This window comes from Neopelma chrysocephalum, unplaced genomic scaffold (genome assembly GCF_003984885.1).
Source record: "Neopelma chrysocephalum unplaced genomic scaffold, ASM398488v2 Primary Assembly neopelma1_84, whole genome shotgun sequence".
Taxonomy (NCBI): Eukaryota; Metazoa; Chordata; class Aves; order Passeriformes; family Pipridae; genus Neopelma; species Neopelma chrysocephalum.
The window spans coordinates 6,312,011-6,329,530 of NW_020897746.1; the positions used below are offsets into that span (position 1 = coordinate 6,312,011).

Sequence of the window (17,520 nt, forward strand, 5' to 3'; positions counted from 1 at the left end):
TTAGCACAGTGCAGTGTGTGACCTGTCTGGGAACGGACACAGCCCCAGAACAAACACTGCAAGGAGAGGGAGATTCATCAGAGAGGTGAAAATCTTGCACAAAAACTCAGCACTAAATAAGCAATAATTACAGTGCTTTTTTTAAGCACCAGGTTGATGAAGCTTCCAGTTGGTACAATGTTGGTGGTTCTAAGCCATGGAGGATTCCTGTGTTTGCACGTGCAAGTCTGAGGTATTTATGTCCTAGAGGTGCTGAACAACTTCTCGTGGGCCCTTTGCTGCTGCTCAGAGAAGCAGCACTGACACTCCACACACCCTGGCACAGGGCAGGCCAAGGGCATCGTGCCCCCACCACAGCCCAGCAGGGTCTCTCTGTGCCACCCCAGCCCCCTAGAACGAGGGTAGCCAGGGGCACTTGGGACTCACTGATCAACACACACTGCCTGGGGCAAACATGGTTAGAAAGGGGCAGGTGAGCCAGGGAAAAGTTAAAACCTGGCTCTGGCCAAGTGTTTCTGTTTCTGCAGTCACCAAGTCCTCGTTCTTCTGCCTTAAAACCACAGCGTTTCCTTTGCTGTGCAGCAGCAACCAGCGAGGATTTGAGCTCTGATAAATCTGTGCTAAAAACCCTTCAGAAATAATTCTTAGTGCAAACACCCATTTCATCCGAGCTGCATCAAGCAGATCTCCTCCAGATCCATATCCCACGGGAAGCACAGACATCATGGCATCATTTGGGAGCCAGTCAGTGAACCAAGCTGTTCTTCAGAGTTTTTGCTTGGGCCCAGTATGAGAGCAGATGAGACTGGCCAGGGGCTGACTCAAATATATCACTACCTGTTGTGATGACGGCAATATTCAGTTGTTGGTTTAAAATCCCCAATTATTGCGCCTTGTGGTAGCACGAAAACCCTGCGGAATTAACATGAGACTACAAAGAACACACAGATCCGATGCATGTTTCATATACATATTTATATATATTTCATGTACAAAGTTACATTCTGAACCCCATGGATTCAATAATAGAAATAAATACTGAAATAACTACACTGCTATATGAGCTCTTCTGCTCACAGAAAAGAAGCCTCAAGTTTTAACAGACAGCAAGTTTAACGCTGTAGTATCCATCTCAGATTACAGAGGCAAGTAAAATTCAGCGTAAAGTGTCCAACAGACAAAACTTTCCAAAATTACAGACCATAAAATGTTTAAAATATATGTTTAAAAGATTGAGAAATGTGCATCAACAAAATTAATAAAGGAAACTTAATCTTGTTAGAGGGCGGGAGAGACATTTAGTGTATAGAAAAATGCTTTGAGGTGCAACATAGGTTGTTACAATATGGCATAACCCTGTTAGAAAAAAAAACATTTAATTTCCCTAAAGAACTGTATTTGAGTTTACCGTGTCTCGTTTTACAGAGCGGGGCCTTCACAAGACCCCACCTCAACAGGGCCACTTACAGAGTGCTAAGTCAGGTTTAATCCTTTGGTAACTTTTATAATACTCACATGGAAATAAATATTCAGTTACACAGCATTTTTAAAAGACACACGTTCTTTAGAACAGTTAGTATAATAAAACAGATTTAACATTTGTTTTGTTACTAAGGCAGCCTATGATAAAGTGTCTACGCTCTGTCAGCTCGATCCCATCCGAGGCAGGAAGGCCTTCCCAAGGAATGGACGATGCAGCTTCACCTTCACCATGCAAACACCCCTACCCAGGCAAGTCATGTGCTGCATTATTTTGTGCTCGAAATGTTTCCAAACTATTAACAAGCTGTAGCTATCAAGAGATTAGCTCCTATTTATATGATGCTTTAATCACGAGTGTATGCATAAACACATTCTTGAGACGGATTTGAGGGGTGTATTGTCACCTCAGTGCCTGGGCTTTACGTGCTTTATTCACCCTTCAAAGCCACCCTAAGGAGAGCTTATACATCCCAGAGCACTGTGATGGCAACAGGGACCCAGTTAATCTACTGTACCTTAGGACAGGGGATAGAGTTTTTAAATGAGAAATACAGAGAAGTGCACATGCCTTTATCTACACCCACAGTGGTACACAGTTAAACTATTGTCTGCTTTAAAACCCTTCCACTTTTGGACAGAAACAATCATTCTCTGAAATATTTGCAGGAGTTGGCCCACTGAGGTGACTAAAATGGCACGGTGGACCAGCTACATTTGGCAAAGGACCAGGTACACACTTGCCAGGTTGAGCTGCTCCAGTTTGCAGCAGCGACGCCGTTCAGAGAAAACAGCTCGTCTCTAATAACAAACAAAACCCCACACGAGAACCAAGGAACAGAATTGTGCGCTTTTTTTTTTTCTTTCTGAGAACATGAGAATGTGACAATCAACCAGTGAGTAGCAACTTTGGAGATTGTGTTTCCCAAAGAGGGGAAAAAAAAAATTAAACTCAAGAAAATGGCAGGAAAAGCAATGAAACTGCACCACTCACAGTGAAGATTCTGCACAACAGTAAAAGTTTAGACAGCATTTTTCTTAGACATCCAATCCCATAAGTTAATTCAGATGTGCTTCATGTTCAGCATACATGCCTATAAGTTTAAAATAGGTCTAAGAGTGTTGACTCAGTTTACTTTCTGTATTTGTATATTTTTTAATAAGCTTCCAGACTTTATATTCAAGCCAAAGTACTTTAAGAGTGACGTTAAAGATGAATTTGGAAAGCAAATTATGAACAACATGCTCTCATCACTTTTGGCATTCTGAAGAGAAAAATACTACCAAGATATTAGACATCTTTAATAAGGATTTTTACTACATAGTTCATGTCCTAAATACATATTTACGAGAGGAACAGCTGTGTACAAAATATGTCGCTTAAAAAGTATTTATACATATAAATCTAACCAATAGACCTGAATGGAGATTTTCTGGTTTATCAGCTATGATATGCATTTGAAAAAGCTGCCTAAATATATATTTACACAATAGACCTCAGCTAAATGTGTTCATTTAAAAAATTAAGAAAATATATAAACACATGTTTGCCTGATAGACCAGAACTGCTCCTATTGCATAAAAATGTTTAGGCAGTTTTAAAAAAGTGTTTCTATATTTACTCCTCTGAAACTGTTCAGTTCTCTCACATAATCAAGTGACGAAATTTCTCTGCCAATCTGAACAGTCCCAGCCTTTCGGGGGTAAATGCTGGATGTTTATTAAAACCCCTCAAAACTTTTACTTTCCAGAGACAAAATGAAAGAGCAAATCTGGGTTTTTAAATATTCTGAAGTACAGAAATCATGAAGTGTTTAACTTAGGTCTGATACTAATGTAGAAATTTCAATGCAAAAGGAAGACAGTCTTCAACTCACACTTATGGTTAAAAAAATAGATGGTGAGTAGACAGAATGTCAGCCTAATATTAGAGTCTCCTGACTTTCACTAATTTTCTCAATCTTAGTGTTACCTGATAATCTTGTTGCTAAATTTTTATTTCTTTTTGTTTTTTTACTAAATTGGGGTATGGAGCTACAAAAAATACATTTTGTACCTAATTATCTGGCACTAAAGTTTCTTTACGATCTCACTTGGGCAGAACGCATTTTTCCTGTACACTCTCAGTCTTTTCTCATGCTCTAATCGAGGTCTTTAACCTTCACACATGTAGTGCCTCATGAGTTTGACCAGCTAGGCAGAGAAGATCATTCTAGTGCTTAGGACATAAGGAGTTAAGACAAGAAAAGAACAAAACATATCCCCTGTTCAAGACTTTTGCAGTTATCTTCCAATTTAAATCATCCTAAAAACACCCTTTGGAAACAGTTGTTTCATGTTGGGGAGATGGAAAAACATTATGCTCAAAATTGCTTATTACTGAGGGCAGCAGTTCTCAAACTTTAAGATTCAATAATGAAAACATGTTTTTATTTAAATATTGTATTCTTAATTCCTATACGGTCCCCTCTTTCCCCAAAAACTCGGATGAATGTAAGAAATTAAACCGTTAACAAAAGTTTTTTTAACTGTAAGCAAGATTTTCCAGGTTTGAAAACAAAAGCTGAAATATACAGTTTGCTTTAGCCCTCACTGAATATTTGGATGAGTCTTAATAATCCATCTTATAATTTGTCCATTTTTTTTAAATACTCTGGGAATAACTTTGCTGTTTTACTCAATGCATTATACAGTGAAATGAAGCTCAGTTGTAACAAAGCCAAACTCAAGTGAGGCTACCAAAGAAGTGAACACATTAGATTGCTGTGGTACAGTAAAAGTAATGCCTCAGCTGCTCACTATGGTGTGCACACCAGTTGGAGAAAGATCTGATTTCCTTATACTGTTCCATGTAACACGGGTGCAGTAAAACAGCACAAGCTAATTCCTGTATAGTATGACAGATTTGCAATATAAAGTTAAACAGCAAAGAAATGCTTCAACATCATGTAGTGAAACAGGTTCACAAAATAAAAAAAACATGCAGAAGCTTTTTTTTTTCCTTTTTTTTTTTCTTTTTTGTTTTAAGGTCTCCAGCTGCATCCTACAGGCTCACTCACTGCCACACATGACTTGCCACACTATCAAGTGACTCCTCTCAGCTTTGGCTACAGAAGGTTCAAGTGGTAGAGCTTCTCCAAGGAGTTCAGATTCTCCTCCTTCATCACCTGGAAAACAATAGCTTTGACTGAGGCAGCCAATAACCAGAACAGCATCAACACCACATACAGGGAGACAAGTGACATCTATGTCTACAAGAAAAACACTAAAAAGACAGTAGTTACCATACACTCATATAAAAGCATATTAAAGTCTGGGAATGTATACATTACAAACAGAGTGTGTTGCATAATTACCTCAGAGCTTAGTATTCTGCTGGCCATATTCTTCAGTTCTAGTCCCAAAAATTAATGGCAGTTTTGTAAGTATCCATACTCTAAACATTACATTACTTATAACTCTTTAAGGCAGAGAAACAACCACCTAATTTGCAAACTTGCAGCACCTCCCAGGCAGACCCTGAGAACGTTTTGCTACAAGACGGTGTGCTGGGATAAACATATAAACACTCTGGAACAAGAGCTGCAATTGAGACAATGCAACATTCATGTCTATGATGAACCTTTCCCCTTCTTTCCTCTTGTTCCCGTTAGCCCAGCTTGTCACAACTCCGCACACACTGGCAAAGACAGCCTTAAGCATATTCTCCATTATTGCTCTTCAAAAGAGAAGAGCAGCTTTGTAACTGCATCTGAACTCTGGGTGACAGGAGCCGACGGGGATCAAACCTGGTCAAACAGACCAAGCACCAAAAACCGCACAAACAGCCAGAACCACCAGTCCAGAGGCAGTCTCATGGTACAGTTTAATCAGATTAAACAGGAACTGACCTACACCTTCAGGAAGGTGTTAGATCACAGTCTGGCTGGTTTTCTGGTTAGACTCCTTTGGAGGGCTGAGGGATCTAAACACAGAATAGCCCAAAGTTGCTCTTGAGCCAGTTTGCTGGGCTCACGTGGCAATGGCTGAGCTGATGAAAGTGCAGCACTGACGCTCAGTTCATGGCTTTGCCTCGTGCCACAGGGACAGCAAAATGCACACTTGGAATGCGGCTATTCCAGCTGCCTTGGAGTAAGTGCAGAGGTTTAGTCCTCACTGCAGTGTGGCACAGAACTGCCCCAAGTCCTGCCTCCCGCCCAGCTCTGCCGGGGTTACCAGCAGGAACCTGTTTGTCATTGACTGGGATGACAGAATTTGGGCTGGCCTTCCTGGAATTTCCTTTGTAGTGGTATTTGTGGGTTGTTTTGCTGTTTGGTTGGTTTTGAAAGACTATAGACAGATTTAGGCAAAAGGTCAAAACCAGGTTTAAGAGTTGCAACACCTTTTTATGTATTTTTTGGTCGGGGTCTCCAGCTACAGATTCACAGAGCACCGAACCACAACTGCTCTCAGTTTATTTTCCCAAAGAGTTCAATTAAAATAAAATAATGTTTACAACAAGAATTCTTTTATGGGCTAGATCATACAAAAGTGCTATCCAAGAAAAGCAGTGATCAAATAAGATGGGCATGCCGAGATAACAGTGATCTACTTTTTCCCCTGCTCACTCAAAAATGAGTAAATTTTAGATTGAGCATTCTTCACTTAATGCATGACTTGTTTTTATAGTCAGTCTGCATTTTAAGTAACTAAGGACATGTTTTCCAGCAGTTTGAGACAGAAGATTAATCTGTCAAAGGAAGACTGAAAGCATAAACAGTAAGGTGGTACATGACTCCAAAGCAGAGTTGCAAATAAAACTTTTCACACTGTCATCCCAAAGGTCATGGTTTATTGAGGAGAAGAAGCTGAAGGTGTGTCTCAGGATAAAAATACTTCTACCCTTGCAGTACAAAACCTGTAAATACTGACCACACAAAGGCACTCTGCAATCACAGCAGCAGTTATTATGTGGTTAATGACCTTCAAAGTATGAAGAGTTTACAATGCATTTTAAGCCCAGGTTTCTTACCCATTCTGAAGTCAATGTATCCTTCTCCACCACTTATCACCAACATTGATTTTAAGGGACTCTGGTTGAAGGACTCTTGGGCTTGTTTATCAGCTGTTAGCTCTGTCCCACCACTACTCTGTGGGCAAACAACCTGACCTGGATCAAAAAAAGAATACATTTTTATGCCACATCTCACAGAATAAAATCAAGTGGATGACACAATGCCTAAAGCACTGACTGCCTTATTAATAGGCACATACTCACCACAGTGTTTTTTTTTCAGATGGAAGCAAAGCACTTACTTGTGACCAAACCCTTTCCTCCCATTAAACAGCACTGCACTCAGCAATCAGACAAGTCTTGCAAATGAAATGTAATATATTGTTCCTGAATGTATGACTTCATACACTGACTTTTACACCCTTTCTAAACACTGTGTTTAACTAAGAAAATTAAGAAAAAGAAAAAAACAGCTTCATTTAAAGAATGGTAATAAAACCTCACCTGGTACAGCAACAAAGAACTTCACAGCATCCCGGTGGCCGTGGAAGCAAAGCTGTGCGTGTGCCATGGAGCAATAGGGGATGAACGTCCCTGGAGTCACTTTGTCACTGTTCTCATCTCCATACACACGGATTACACTCCCCGGACGGTTTCCAGAGCCTGCTGCTGCTTTATTAGCTGGAAAAGAAGAGGAGTTGTTCTCTACTTCAAAACACACATTCCAGGAGCGGTTATTTGTTAAGAAACCTTATGGTACCATCTAAAAGCTAAAAGCCAACTTAGATAAAAATGAAACAGGAGGGCAGCAATGCCAATTCAAGACAGAGCTGGAAAGAAAAAGAATGCATGCTTCGTTATTTTAAGTACATCAGAAAATGGAGCAGGATTCTTATTAGTCTAGCATAAACACCAGATTTCAATATCCTACTTTTGGAAAAAAAATAATTTGTGAAAGGACTATATCTTTCATAGAAAATAAATACCTCTAATATGTTTCAGGGTGAGCAAATTCAATGTACTTGAACATATAATTAAAGACACTTGCATTCCAACTAATCATAGGGTATCCCCTTGCCAGCAAAAATTCTCTAAAAATAGCCACCTGTGGGCACGAAGGAGCTACCCTATATTACAATTCTAGATCTAGTTTTTACTGAGTTTTAAAATCCATCAAAACAGAGAAGTACTCATGCTAGACATACAAGCCATCTCCATTCCAAAGACTATCAAAGTAGTGAAAGAAACAGTGATTTGTAACAAGACAGCAAATGATGTGGATTAATGACAAAGTTATAAGATGTGGTATCACATTGGCTGGAAGAAAAACAAAGTCTGTATGAGAGTTCAGCTGCAACACAGGATGATATGCTAAACTGCTGAGCAGATTGGTGGCCATTTAGCAAACATAAAACTGCTGCAATGCAGTAACTGCAAGTGGAAAAACATTTAGGAACATACAAAGGGTAAATCTATAAAGGAGTGGGAAACAGCCTCGAAGTGGCTATTAGAAGCCTGAAAATAGTTTTTTGTTCAGGATCTGCACTTACCCCGCAGCCCCAGTAAACGTCCCTGGTGGAGGATTACAGCTAGTGAGAAAGGAGGAAAGGGGAAATGGATAGGTATGACAGTAGAGGAGAAGGATTAATGAGAACCCACCACTCATATTTTGGTTTTTTGATAAGGTAGAGCTTAAAATTTTAGCTCCTAAAAAACAGTAGATATTTAATTACAGAAGATTCAATCAAAAGTCACAAAGAACAGCATCTTGTTATAGAAGTTTCAGTACAAAATGGACCACAAAAGCACTGCCACTGTCATGTGCTTTATCAGTTTAAAGTTTATTATCAATTAGCAACGTTTCCCCTTTCTCTCTTTCCTTGGCAAGAGGCTCCAAAATAATAAAGAACAACTCATGTTTTCGTGTGCCTTTTGAAACATCATCTGCTGATGTCGAAGTTGCCCAGCTACTGAGACCCAGGGAACTGAGAGATGCCATTGCTGTTTCTGAAAACCATCAATGTTCCTAGCAAGGGTTCTCAACCCCACTATCAGGCTACCCCCCAATGGCTGTTCTGATCCACCAACAATTAACAAAACAGAGATGAACCTGAATAGCTTTAATAGGGATTTCTTCATGTTCACTCCTGTTTTAAAACAAACTCCTCCAGAAACATTAAATTAAGCTTCACGCAAATTAAGAGCTATAATTTTTGAAAGCATGATTTAAACTATTTCAAACTCATGACAGGAAGTCTGTCCTTCCTTAGTACATTCATGCAATGCAAAAAAAGACATTTACTGAATGGATGGACAATGCAATGGAACAGTATGAGAAACAATGTGTGTGCTGTTCAACAAAGCAGATACAACATGAAGAGTTTTCACTATTAAATTACCCTAAAATTTCACCTGTCATCCTATACTTATTTTCTATGTAACCATAGCACAATTAAGACTATCAAACTTCTGTACTTTATTTCTGAAACTTCTGTTCACCTCTTTTAACAATCGCCTCAGCACAAGTGTTGAGGGCTTTTTTTTTGTTGTTTAAATGCAATCAATTTACACAGAGATTCTCCCCAAGCTTTTCCTATTTAGGATTTGTTTTGCCCTTGAGCTGGAATGCCCCTTTCTCCTGAGGTTCAACTGCCCATGTCTGAATGCTTCCTCTCCCAGCCCCAAGTAGTTTCAGCCTATGACAAGAGTTTGGGGTCTGTTGTTAGGCAGATACCTGGATTTACATGACTGGAATTTGACCTAGAAGTTAGTGACCTGTTTGAAGAATGTGTTTACAGCTCCTATAACTCTGAATATGTCCTTTAAAGCAGTCATGCTACTGCTGTAACAATCCTTTTTACCCACTTTGTGATGAATTCTTAAGAACTAAAGCCAAACAAATTGTATTAGCAACAACAGCAACTTGCTCAAATCAAACAAAAATCTACTTTGTGATCATATGACAATCAAAAATAACATTAATCAGAAAACTAAAAATGTCTCTTATAAGCAATAAACTTCTATAAATGCTGCTAATGCTCAGAACACCTCGAAGGCTTCAAAGTGTTTCTTTGATTCAAGTCACAGCAACTCTGATCAAATTGAAGTACAGGAGATTCTGGAAAAGTGCTTTTTTTGCTCATAGTAATTGAAACCACATGCACAGATTTAGGTGCTAAACATCACACAGGCCCGAATCTGTTACAAACCTGAAAGATTCAGACCTGGCTGTGAAGCTTTCTATCCATTAGCAAGCATCTGAATGGTGTTTTAATACTCTTTTTTGTGTCTACAGCATATTGCACAGAGCTATTGATTTATATTTTACTTACTTTCTGTTAATGGAATGGAGATGATGACACCATTTCCTGTTCCTACCCATAAACGATTACAAGACACCATAAGAGCTGTGATTCTCACAAATGAGAATCCCAGTTTACCAGTACCTAAAAACAAAAGATGCTTTTCATCAAAAATTATGAGCAAGAATAATTTTAGTTCTATAATAGAGAATCTTAACTCCAACTCCCAAACCACGCAGACAAATAAATTCCCTCCCATTTCAAACACAAACAAAGTAGAGGAGCACATTTAAGTTGTAAAGATAACCTAAAAGCCTACAACACTAATTAAGTTGTGAACCTATACTGCAAGAGTAACATTAACTATGAGAAAGCAAAAGAGGTAAAACAGCTCCATGATGCTGCACAGTAAAATCTTTTGGGCCTTACCAAAAAAACAAACACATAAAAAAAAGTGAGTTTCCAGATGAAAGATAATGGTTTCTCATCCATTAAAATTAATTCTCATCCATTAGCAGGATGAGGGGAGCACAAGGCTGACCAGTTAAGTGCAATGGCACAGCAGTGACTTGTGAAGGATTTCCCAGAACCCATTTACCTGTATTTGTTGTGTTATGTAGGTGGGTAAACTGCTCTTACATAGATATTAACAAACAAACAAACAAAAAAAAAATCAGACAGCTTATTAGGCTCAATAGCAACAAAAGTCTGCTGTTTCGCCTTTTCTTGAAAAAAAAGAGGCATTTTTTCCAGGCAAGTAGTGGATTCTTCCTATTTTCAGTTAAAAAAAAAAAAGGCATTGGTACAATAAAAAAGAGAAAGTTTTTGGTTTCTCTGTTGGTGCCTGCACAATCCAACCACTATTTTTAAGGGCACTTCAGACATCAGGTAAGATCAACAGACTGGAACAGACGACCCATCATTCTCATCATGTTTTACAGACTGACTTAGGCTTCTACTTCCAGACTCAAGTTTTCACAAACTGATTTGATTTGGCCTTCCACCCCACCCAGTGAGAATTGCCTGCTCCAGACAGCAAGAGGTGTCAGAACACAGCAGTTTTCCTCAGGAACTTACCTAGCATTTTGCTTACATAGGGCTCAATGTCCACGTCCTGCAGGTGCTGATACGTGTGCGCGTGGTAGAGGCGCAGGGTGGAGTCCAGGCGAATGGACACCCAGACCCCATCACCCACCCAGGCCAGCTGCCTCACTTGGCTCTCCCTCCTTGGGTGGGCATCAAATGACTTCTATGAAACATTGGAGTTTAAAATTCAAAAGATGAAACACGAGAAAGAGTAAGAAAGATTTCTGTGTTACTCTCAGACCGTCTGTAATGGCAATTTTCTTAAGTCAACCACAACCCTCTGATCTGCAAGATCACAAGATACATGTTTAGCTTAGTTACAACTACCATATGGTGCTGGTAAAATTGCTGATTCCTTTCCTTGGGTTTGATCTTAAAGCTGTAGTTTCCTACTGTGTCTTCATTTACACATCACATCCCAGCCTGCTCTGGCTTCTGTCTCCCTTCAACCTGAAGCCTTTTTGCCCTGAGGTCCTGCTGTCACAGCACAAGATACATGGGCTCAAAAAGTGCTTCTCTTCCTAGTTCTGTCATGCCTTACTCTTACATACAAAACCATCCGTGCAAAATACACACTATACACCAGCAAAACAATCAATGTCACTGCTGCAGGAACTTCATTTCATTTTTTTCCATATACACACAGTCTTCACAAAAACAGCTTATTAATTGGGTGGTTATTATTTTCAGAATTGCTGAGCAGTCAACCTCAAAAGATCTGGATCATATCTCAGGCCAATTAGCAGAAGCTGAAGCATTAATATTGCTAAGGGCTTGCAGAAACCCCAACCACCTTCTGCACTCGAGATGTCAGGTACAGATAAGACACTGCAGAACATTACACACCCTACATAAACAAACTACTCTCTAACTGGAGGGAGAGCACATTCAAGATTAACACTTACAATCCCCTAAAGTATGCAAAGACAGATTATAGGGGAGTTTACGGGTAGGTGGAGAATAAAATGAGGCACATACAGAGTATAAGCTGGGAGCTTGTCTTACAAGCTCTGCACAAGGACATTTCCAGTTCCTGGCCAGCTAGAAGTGAAGAACTAAACCGCTCAAAAATTGGTTTCAATAACTGAGAACTGCCTCATCATGGCCTAAAGTCTTCCAAAACAGTGAAAACATCTTAAGAAAATGTAACAGTATCTCCCAAAACAAATTTGTTTGGTTGCTTCTTTCTGTGCTGATGAACACAATAGGTGTTCTCTGGAGTTACTCTGCAGTTTGAGCTGCAGCATTAAAACATCATTTAATTGTTCTAATCACCATTTTAGCTTACCTCTATTTTCATGGCCTTTGGTTGAACAACATAGATTTTGTTCCTGTAGCCACACCAGACTTTGTCATGTACCACTGTCATGCACCGTATCGAGTGGTGCGGCCGGCCCAGGTCTAAGAGGTGATAGTTTGTCAAATCCCACTGACCATCTTGGAAAGCAAAAGGAAAAGAAAAAGCAAAACTAAACATTGGTTCCTATGAGTTCAGGAATAATTTAAAAGTACACGGTGTAATTTTTTAAAAGCACTGTAATAATCTGGATAAGTCAATACAAATTATTCATGGCTTGCTTCCTCATTAAATAGCAACTAGTTATAGGAACTACCAGTATCCTGAATGCTATTTTTTTTAATAAGGTGGTGATTCACGTTCAAAACACAGCAAAACATTTTTTAAAACAGCAAGTTACCCAGTGCTAAATGCACTGCTTGGCCAGGCACCAGTGTACATGACAACACACAGCCTGAGGCACTTGCTGCCTTGGCTGAACATGGAAATGTTGGCCAGTGCAGCAAGATTTTATTTTAAATATGCTGCAAGATCGTAAAAAAAGGCCCCTGAAATCTTCTGAAAGCATATTAAATTTGCTCATTCAACACCAAGTAAAATTCTTCTGTAGACAGAGCTAAGCCCCAGATCATCACTGACATTCATTAAAGATCCTTAAGGATTGTAAGCTACTACAGTGAGTCCTTAAAAAAAACCAACAAAACAAAACCACTAAAAACATAACTTCATTCCAGATGCATCTTTCCCAGTATTTGCATTAGATTTGTGCAACTTCTTTATTTCTTTTAAATGCTGAGCACAGGGATTTAAACATCACAAGGAAAAGAGCAAATGAATAGGGAGGCTGTGGAAACAAGCCAACAGATAAGTTCCAGCTGCTCATAGTGAGACTTTCCCCTCCAGGTCCTATTTCTGGAGCTGGTTGAGAAGTGGTTTGGGCAGAAATTCTGAAGGGATGCTTAAAAAATTCTCCTTGAAGGACTTGGTCAGAGACAATTAACACTAATTAAACAGAAGACACAACTATTGAGCATAACAAAAAAGCAAGAGAAATTATAATCAAGGTGGACTTTCAAGTGGCTTTTCACTATTTAGCTCAGATATATCCCATTCTCCATTTCAGAGCAAGCAAAAACTCCATTAATGCACCAGGACAGTGCAAAAATGGTACTTGAATCTGCAACTGAAATAACTAGAACGATTTCTCAAGGCAACCTGTAAAAAACTCCCATTGGGAAATACATTATCGAAACACTACTCATAAATGGCACATTTCTTTCCTGAATACTGTTACAGCTTCACTGGTTTCCAGATCTAACAGAATGCTTACCAACTCCTCGGTGAAAGATTGCCAGTGTTCCATCAGCCAGTGCAACCAACACTATTCCTTTTACATGTCTGGGGAAAAAAGGAGGCACAACAATAGGAACTGTTAGACTGCACTGCTCAGAGGGCAAGTTTAAAGTAAGGTATAAACAGCATATTTTTACAGTCATGTTAGCCCTACTGTTTTGATTTCTACAATATAGCTCAAGAAAAGGGATGTAGCAAGATGTCAAAATCCAGCTCAAAAATCTTGAAATATAGCTAGCTACAATGCCTGAAGAAAACATCATGGATAGCAACCTGTAACTGTTTTGAGTAAACAGCTACAGCTCATCGTTTGGGCTACATATTTCCAACAGATACAAGGTTCCTCTCATTTTCCTTACTCCCCGAATGTTTTCCACTGTCCCTCAAAGAGCATGCAGGCAGTTATGGCAACTGACATTCCCAATATCTGAGGAGGAAATATAAAACTACTTTGAAAGTATTTTAACAGAAATTCATTATGATTTACATGACATTCTTTCAGGACTTACACAATACTGAGAATAGAATCTTTAAGTTTAATGGCATGAACACATTTCCTCCACTGGGCCACTGACGAATGAACATACAGGCTGCAAAGACAAATCAGGAGGGATTAAAAGCACTACCAGACAATAACAACCACAAGCAAAACCCCTATAACCGAAATCCACAATCAAAGGGAAAATAAGTTTTCATCTTCCACTGGAAACTATGTACAGACTGAAAGGAAGAACTGCATGAGCAGCAGAATGGGTTTTTCAAAGGCCTAAAGCATTACAAACCTCTTTGCAGATCCATCTGTAGTAAAAAGTACAATATATTTTTCTAGCATAATAAAATACTGAAAGTTATGGAATTATCAGACCATAACTATTTCTTTGACTACAAAAAACCCACAAAACTCTTCTGCAGATGAAAGTGTTATCCACCAAAAAGAGCTTGCTAACCACCTACAATACTTTCTTTGAATTCTATAATGCCTAAATGCAGCAAAGCGTACGAGGTTTTGGCTCCCTTGAGATCTTCCTGCCCTTAATCTTGACTCCAGACAGTTATCAGGCCTGTAGGCACAAGAAGCAAGTTTAAAGCAATTATTACCAATAAGTTTAACAAGATTAGCACTTCCTTACCATCCATTCTGTGCTCCAAGCCACATGGTCGGTAAAAGGCTACTCATTTTCTGTGCTTCTTCTCTCACTAGATCTTGCTCATTTGGCAAAACTGCAACATCTTTATATAACTCTGACTCAGTACTAGAAAAAAAAATCCAGTTAAGATACATTTAATGAAGTGCACAGATCACTCAGGCTATAACCTAGGCATTTACTTCATTGCTGCTAATTCCTACACTGGCTTTTGAGGTACTTAAAGTGTAACTGTGCATGAAAGTACGATACAGATGAAACGACAATAACAATGAATTTCTTCAAGTGGACATTTTCTTATACAAGGAAAATTAGGTTCCATTCAAGCCTGTCAATATTGTTGATCTCTGAGGAATAGCAGAAGAGTCACAAGGCATAGCATGTCTTGTACCAAGACTACTTACATAAACCTCAACACACTTAACAAGAAAAATAAAAAAATAGTCATTTTGTCTCCATGCTATGGTCCCACAAACATTATATTTTTCATTTTAAATACATTTTAAGAGGTATGAGGATTGAGACTATGTACTTAGGCTGGTACACTGGAGATGCCTCTGTTGTATGCTGTACTCCCAAAGGATCTGTAAAGACATGCTCTGTGTAGACTCCAGTTTGTGCAATATCAGCTGTGTCTTCTCCTGTCCCTGCATTGACTTCTGTTGCTTCTGTTGCCTCCTCTGCTGTTGGAATGTTCTCATCTACTAAATTGTTTTCATTTGCAATATCTATGTAAACAAAAAAATTTGAAAAATTTTTAACAACTGTGACAGAATTCTCAATTATTTAAAACAGCTAGAACTTCATACTTAAAACTGAAGTGACCAGACAGTCACAATCCAGACCTCATATTTCATCTAACAAGAAAATCACATCAGAAATGCCCAAACTTTCCCAGGTTGTACTGTATAAATACTTAAATTTAAATACTTAAATACTTAATGTATCAACCCAGCAACTGATGGCACAGATTGTCCTTTAAGTGATTAACTAGAACAGCAGTGAACAAATCCAACCACCCCATACCCATTGCCAGTTACATCACCATACAGCTCTCAAGGGCATATGACAGAAAACAGAAGGAATGTCTATAAAATAAGCAGCTTCACTTAAATCTCTACTAAGACTTGACAAAATTCAAGGCATTTATTCACCTTCTCTCCAGTCGTTGGCAAGATCTGCACTTTAAGTACTGAATAAATTAAAAGCTCTCTTTAAACCATGCACAAGAGAGTTCTCTCAAAAACATTTGCAAGAAGCAAACGTTAGTATCACCTCCACGGAGTTTTCAGCAACAATTATACACTGCAAGAATGCCAGACTCACAGGCCACAGAGTATTTGTTTTATGCTACCCCAGCTTACAGACACACTATCATATTACACAGTTTCACTGTTAATTTTCAGTTACACCTGAAGGTGTTTGGCCATCCCTGACAGGGCTGTGATGTTTTCATACCTGACTGTTTCTCTGCCACTGGGGAGCCCCCGTTGGCATCCTGAGGTGCAGGTGCCCCCGTGAGCCCCTCTGCAGTGCAGCCCACCACGGTGATCCCCCCCAGCAGGCTGTCGGTCTCAGCAGAGCTGTTGCTGGTCATGCTGCCACACAGAGAGGACTTGTCCACTTGACTGGGATCTGCTTCCTGAGACCCTTCCTCTCCTGCAGGATAGTCTGTTTCCCTTGCCCCTGGAAGAGATTAAACCCATGTGTTTTTTCATAGGGATAAAGCTGAGTCACTCTTCTATCTAAATCTCCAACTGAATGAACTCTCCAGCACCTGAGATCAAAAGTGCAGATACTTATCTACAAGCTTATTTTAGCATGATCAACAAATATAAAAGATATTGTCACAAAGCTCACAAAACAAAGGCAATACCTACATATGCAGCACACTTGAACTGTCATACAACATAATTCAATCTGCAGTTTTCCAAACAGCTTATTTCAATTTTAATTACACTTTCTATTAAAATTAGATTTCATAACAATGCACATATGCAGGGCTACCTGCCTACATATTTACAAAGAATTTAGTTGCAATATATCCTTTGTTCTGGAAGAAAAGCTGTTTTTTCTCTTGTACAATCCCTTCATACTTTTAAGACTTATAATATTCTCAATGTAACAAGGATTCCCTCTGCAGGAAGCTCCAAGACTTGCTACTTATCTTCAAGAGGCTGAAGAGATCAAAAAAGCAAACTACATTGTTCTTTTTGTGATGTTCACAGTTCCATGAAGCACTGGCACTATTGCACAATTTATAACACATCAAACAAAATAGTTACTCTTGGCTGCTGACATCTCTCTACCTTTGAGTTCGTTTAGGCCATGAGCCAACTAAAGAGTGGAACAGTAAAGTAGAAATGCAATAGTTTTTGGTATAACTAAACACTTCCTACTGCTGTGTTGCTGTAGCATTTTTATCACACCAATTCACAAATCTTTGGGTTTTCACCCAGCATAAGAAAAATCTGAATAAGAAATAAAAAAGGAGGAACTAAACATCCCAGGTCTTTACCTGGCACGCTGGCAATACAAAGCACATGAGAATTGCAAACAATGAAACTGTCCAGAATATTTCCTGGTTGATTTGCATCAATAATGATAACTTTTGTAGCAGAATGTGTGCTAGTACAGATCCAAACTAGACTGGATAATTCTTCCTGATGTTTCAGTTCCTTCTGCTGATCCTGAAGGAGAAAAAAGGCAGAACAGAAATGAACAACAAGAAGGGGGACAATAAAACAATTACCTTTGATCTTTCATGTTTTTACATTTTCAACTACAGAAGTATACATAAATATGTGGTAAGTTAAATATCTTCAGTGCCATTGTAAAATTACATGGAGCTGCTTGTTCTCTATT

At 39.0% G+C, this 17,520-nt stretch overlaps 1 protein-coding gene across 13 annotated transcripts in view; it reads right to left on the reverse strand.

Moving 5' to 3' along the window:
- Window positions 1–956: 956 nt before the first annotated feature.
- Window positions 957–17,520, reverse strand: part of SPAG9 (sperm associated antigen 9) — a 61,880-nt gene continuing 45,316 nt past the window's right edge. For 7 of the 13 annotated variants that reach the window (XM_027691902.1, XM_027691900.1, XM_027691901.1 and 4 more), the window contains 13 exons: window positions 17,174–17,345; window positions 16,114–16,341; window positions 15,188–15,383; window positions 14,641–14,763; window positions 14,020–14,100; window positions 13,488–13,555; window positions 12,149–12,297; window positions 10,852–11,023; window positions 9,805–9,918; window positions 8,023–8,061; window positions 6,977–7,153; window positions 6,491–6,628; window positions 957–4,646 (listed from right to left, as the gene is read on the reverse strand). In XM_027691902.1, coding sequence (XP_027547703.1) covers window positions 4,531–4,646; window positions 6,491–6,628; window positions 6,977–7,153; window positions 8,023–8,061; window positions 9,805–9,918; window positions 10,852–11,023; window positions 12,149–12,297; window positions 13,488–13,555; window positions 14,020–14,100; window positions 14,641–14,763; window positions 15,188–15,383; window positions 16,114–16,341; window positions 17,174–17,345 — 1,773 coding nt within the window. In that variant the 3' untranslated portion in view covers window positions 957–4,530. The remainder of the gene's footprint in view (window positions 4,647–6,490; window positions 6,629–6,976; window positions 7,154–8,022; window positions 8,062–9,804; window positions 9,919–10,851; window positions 11,024–12,148; window positions 12,298–13,487; window positions 13,556–14,019; window positions 14,101–14,640; window positions 14,764–15,187; window positions 15,384–16,113; window positions 16,342–17,173; window positions 17,346–17,520) is intronic. The other 6 variants (XM_027691906.1, XM_027691904.1, XM_027691905.1 and 3 more) reach the window with 1 other exon arrangement.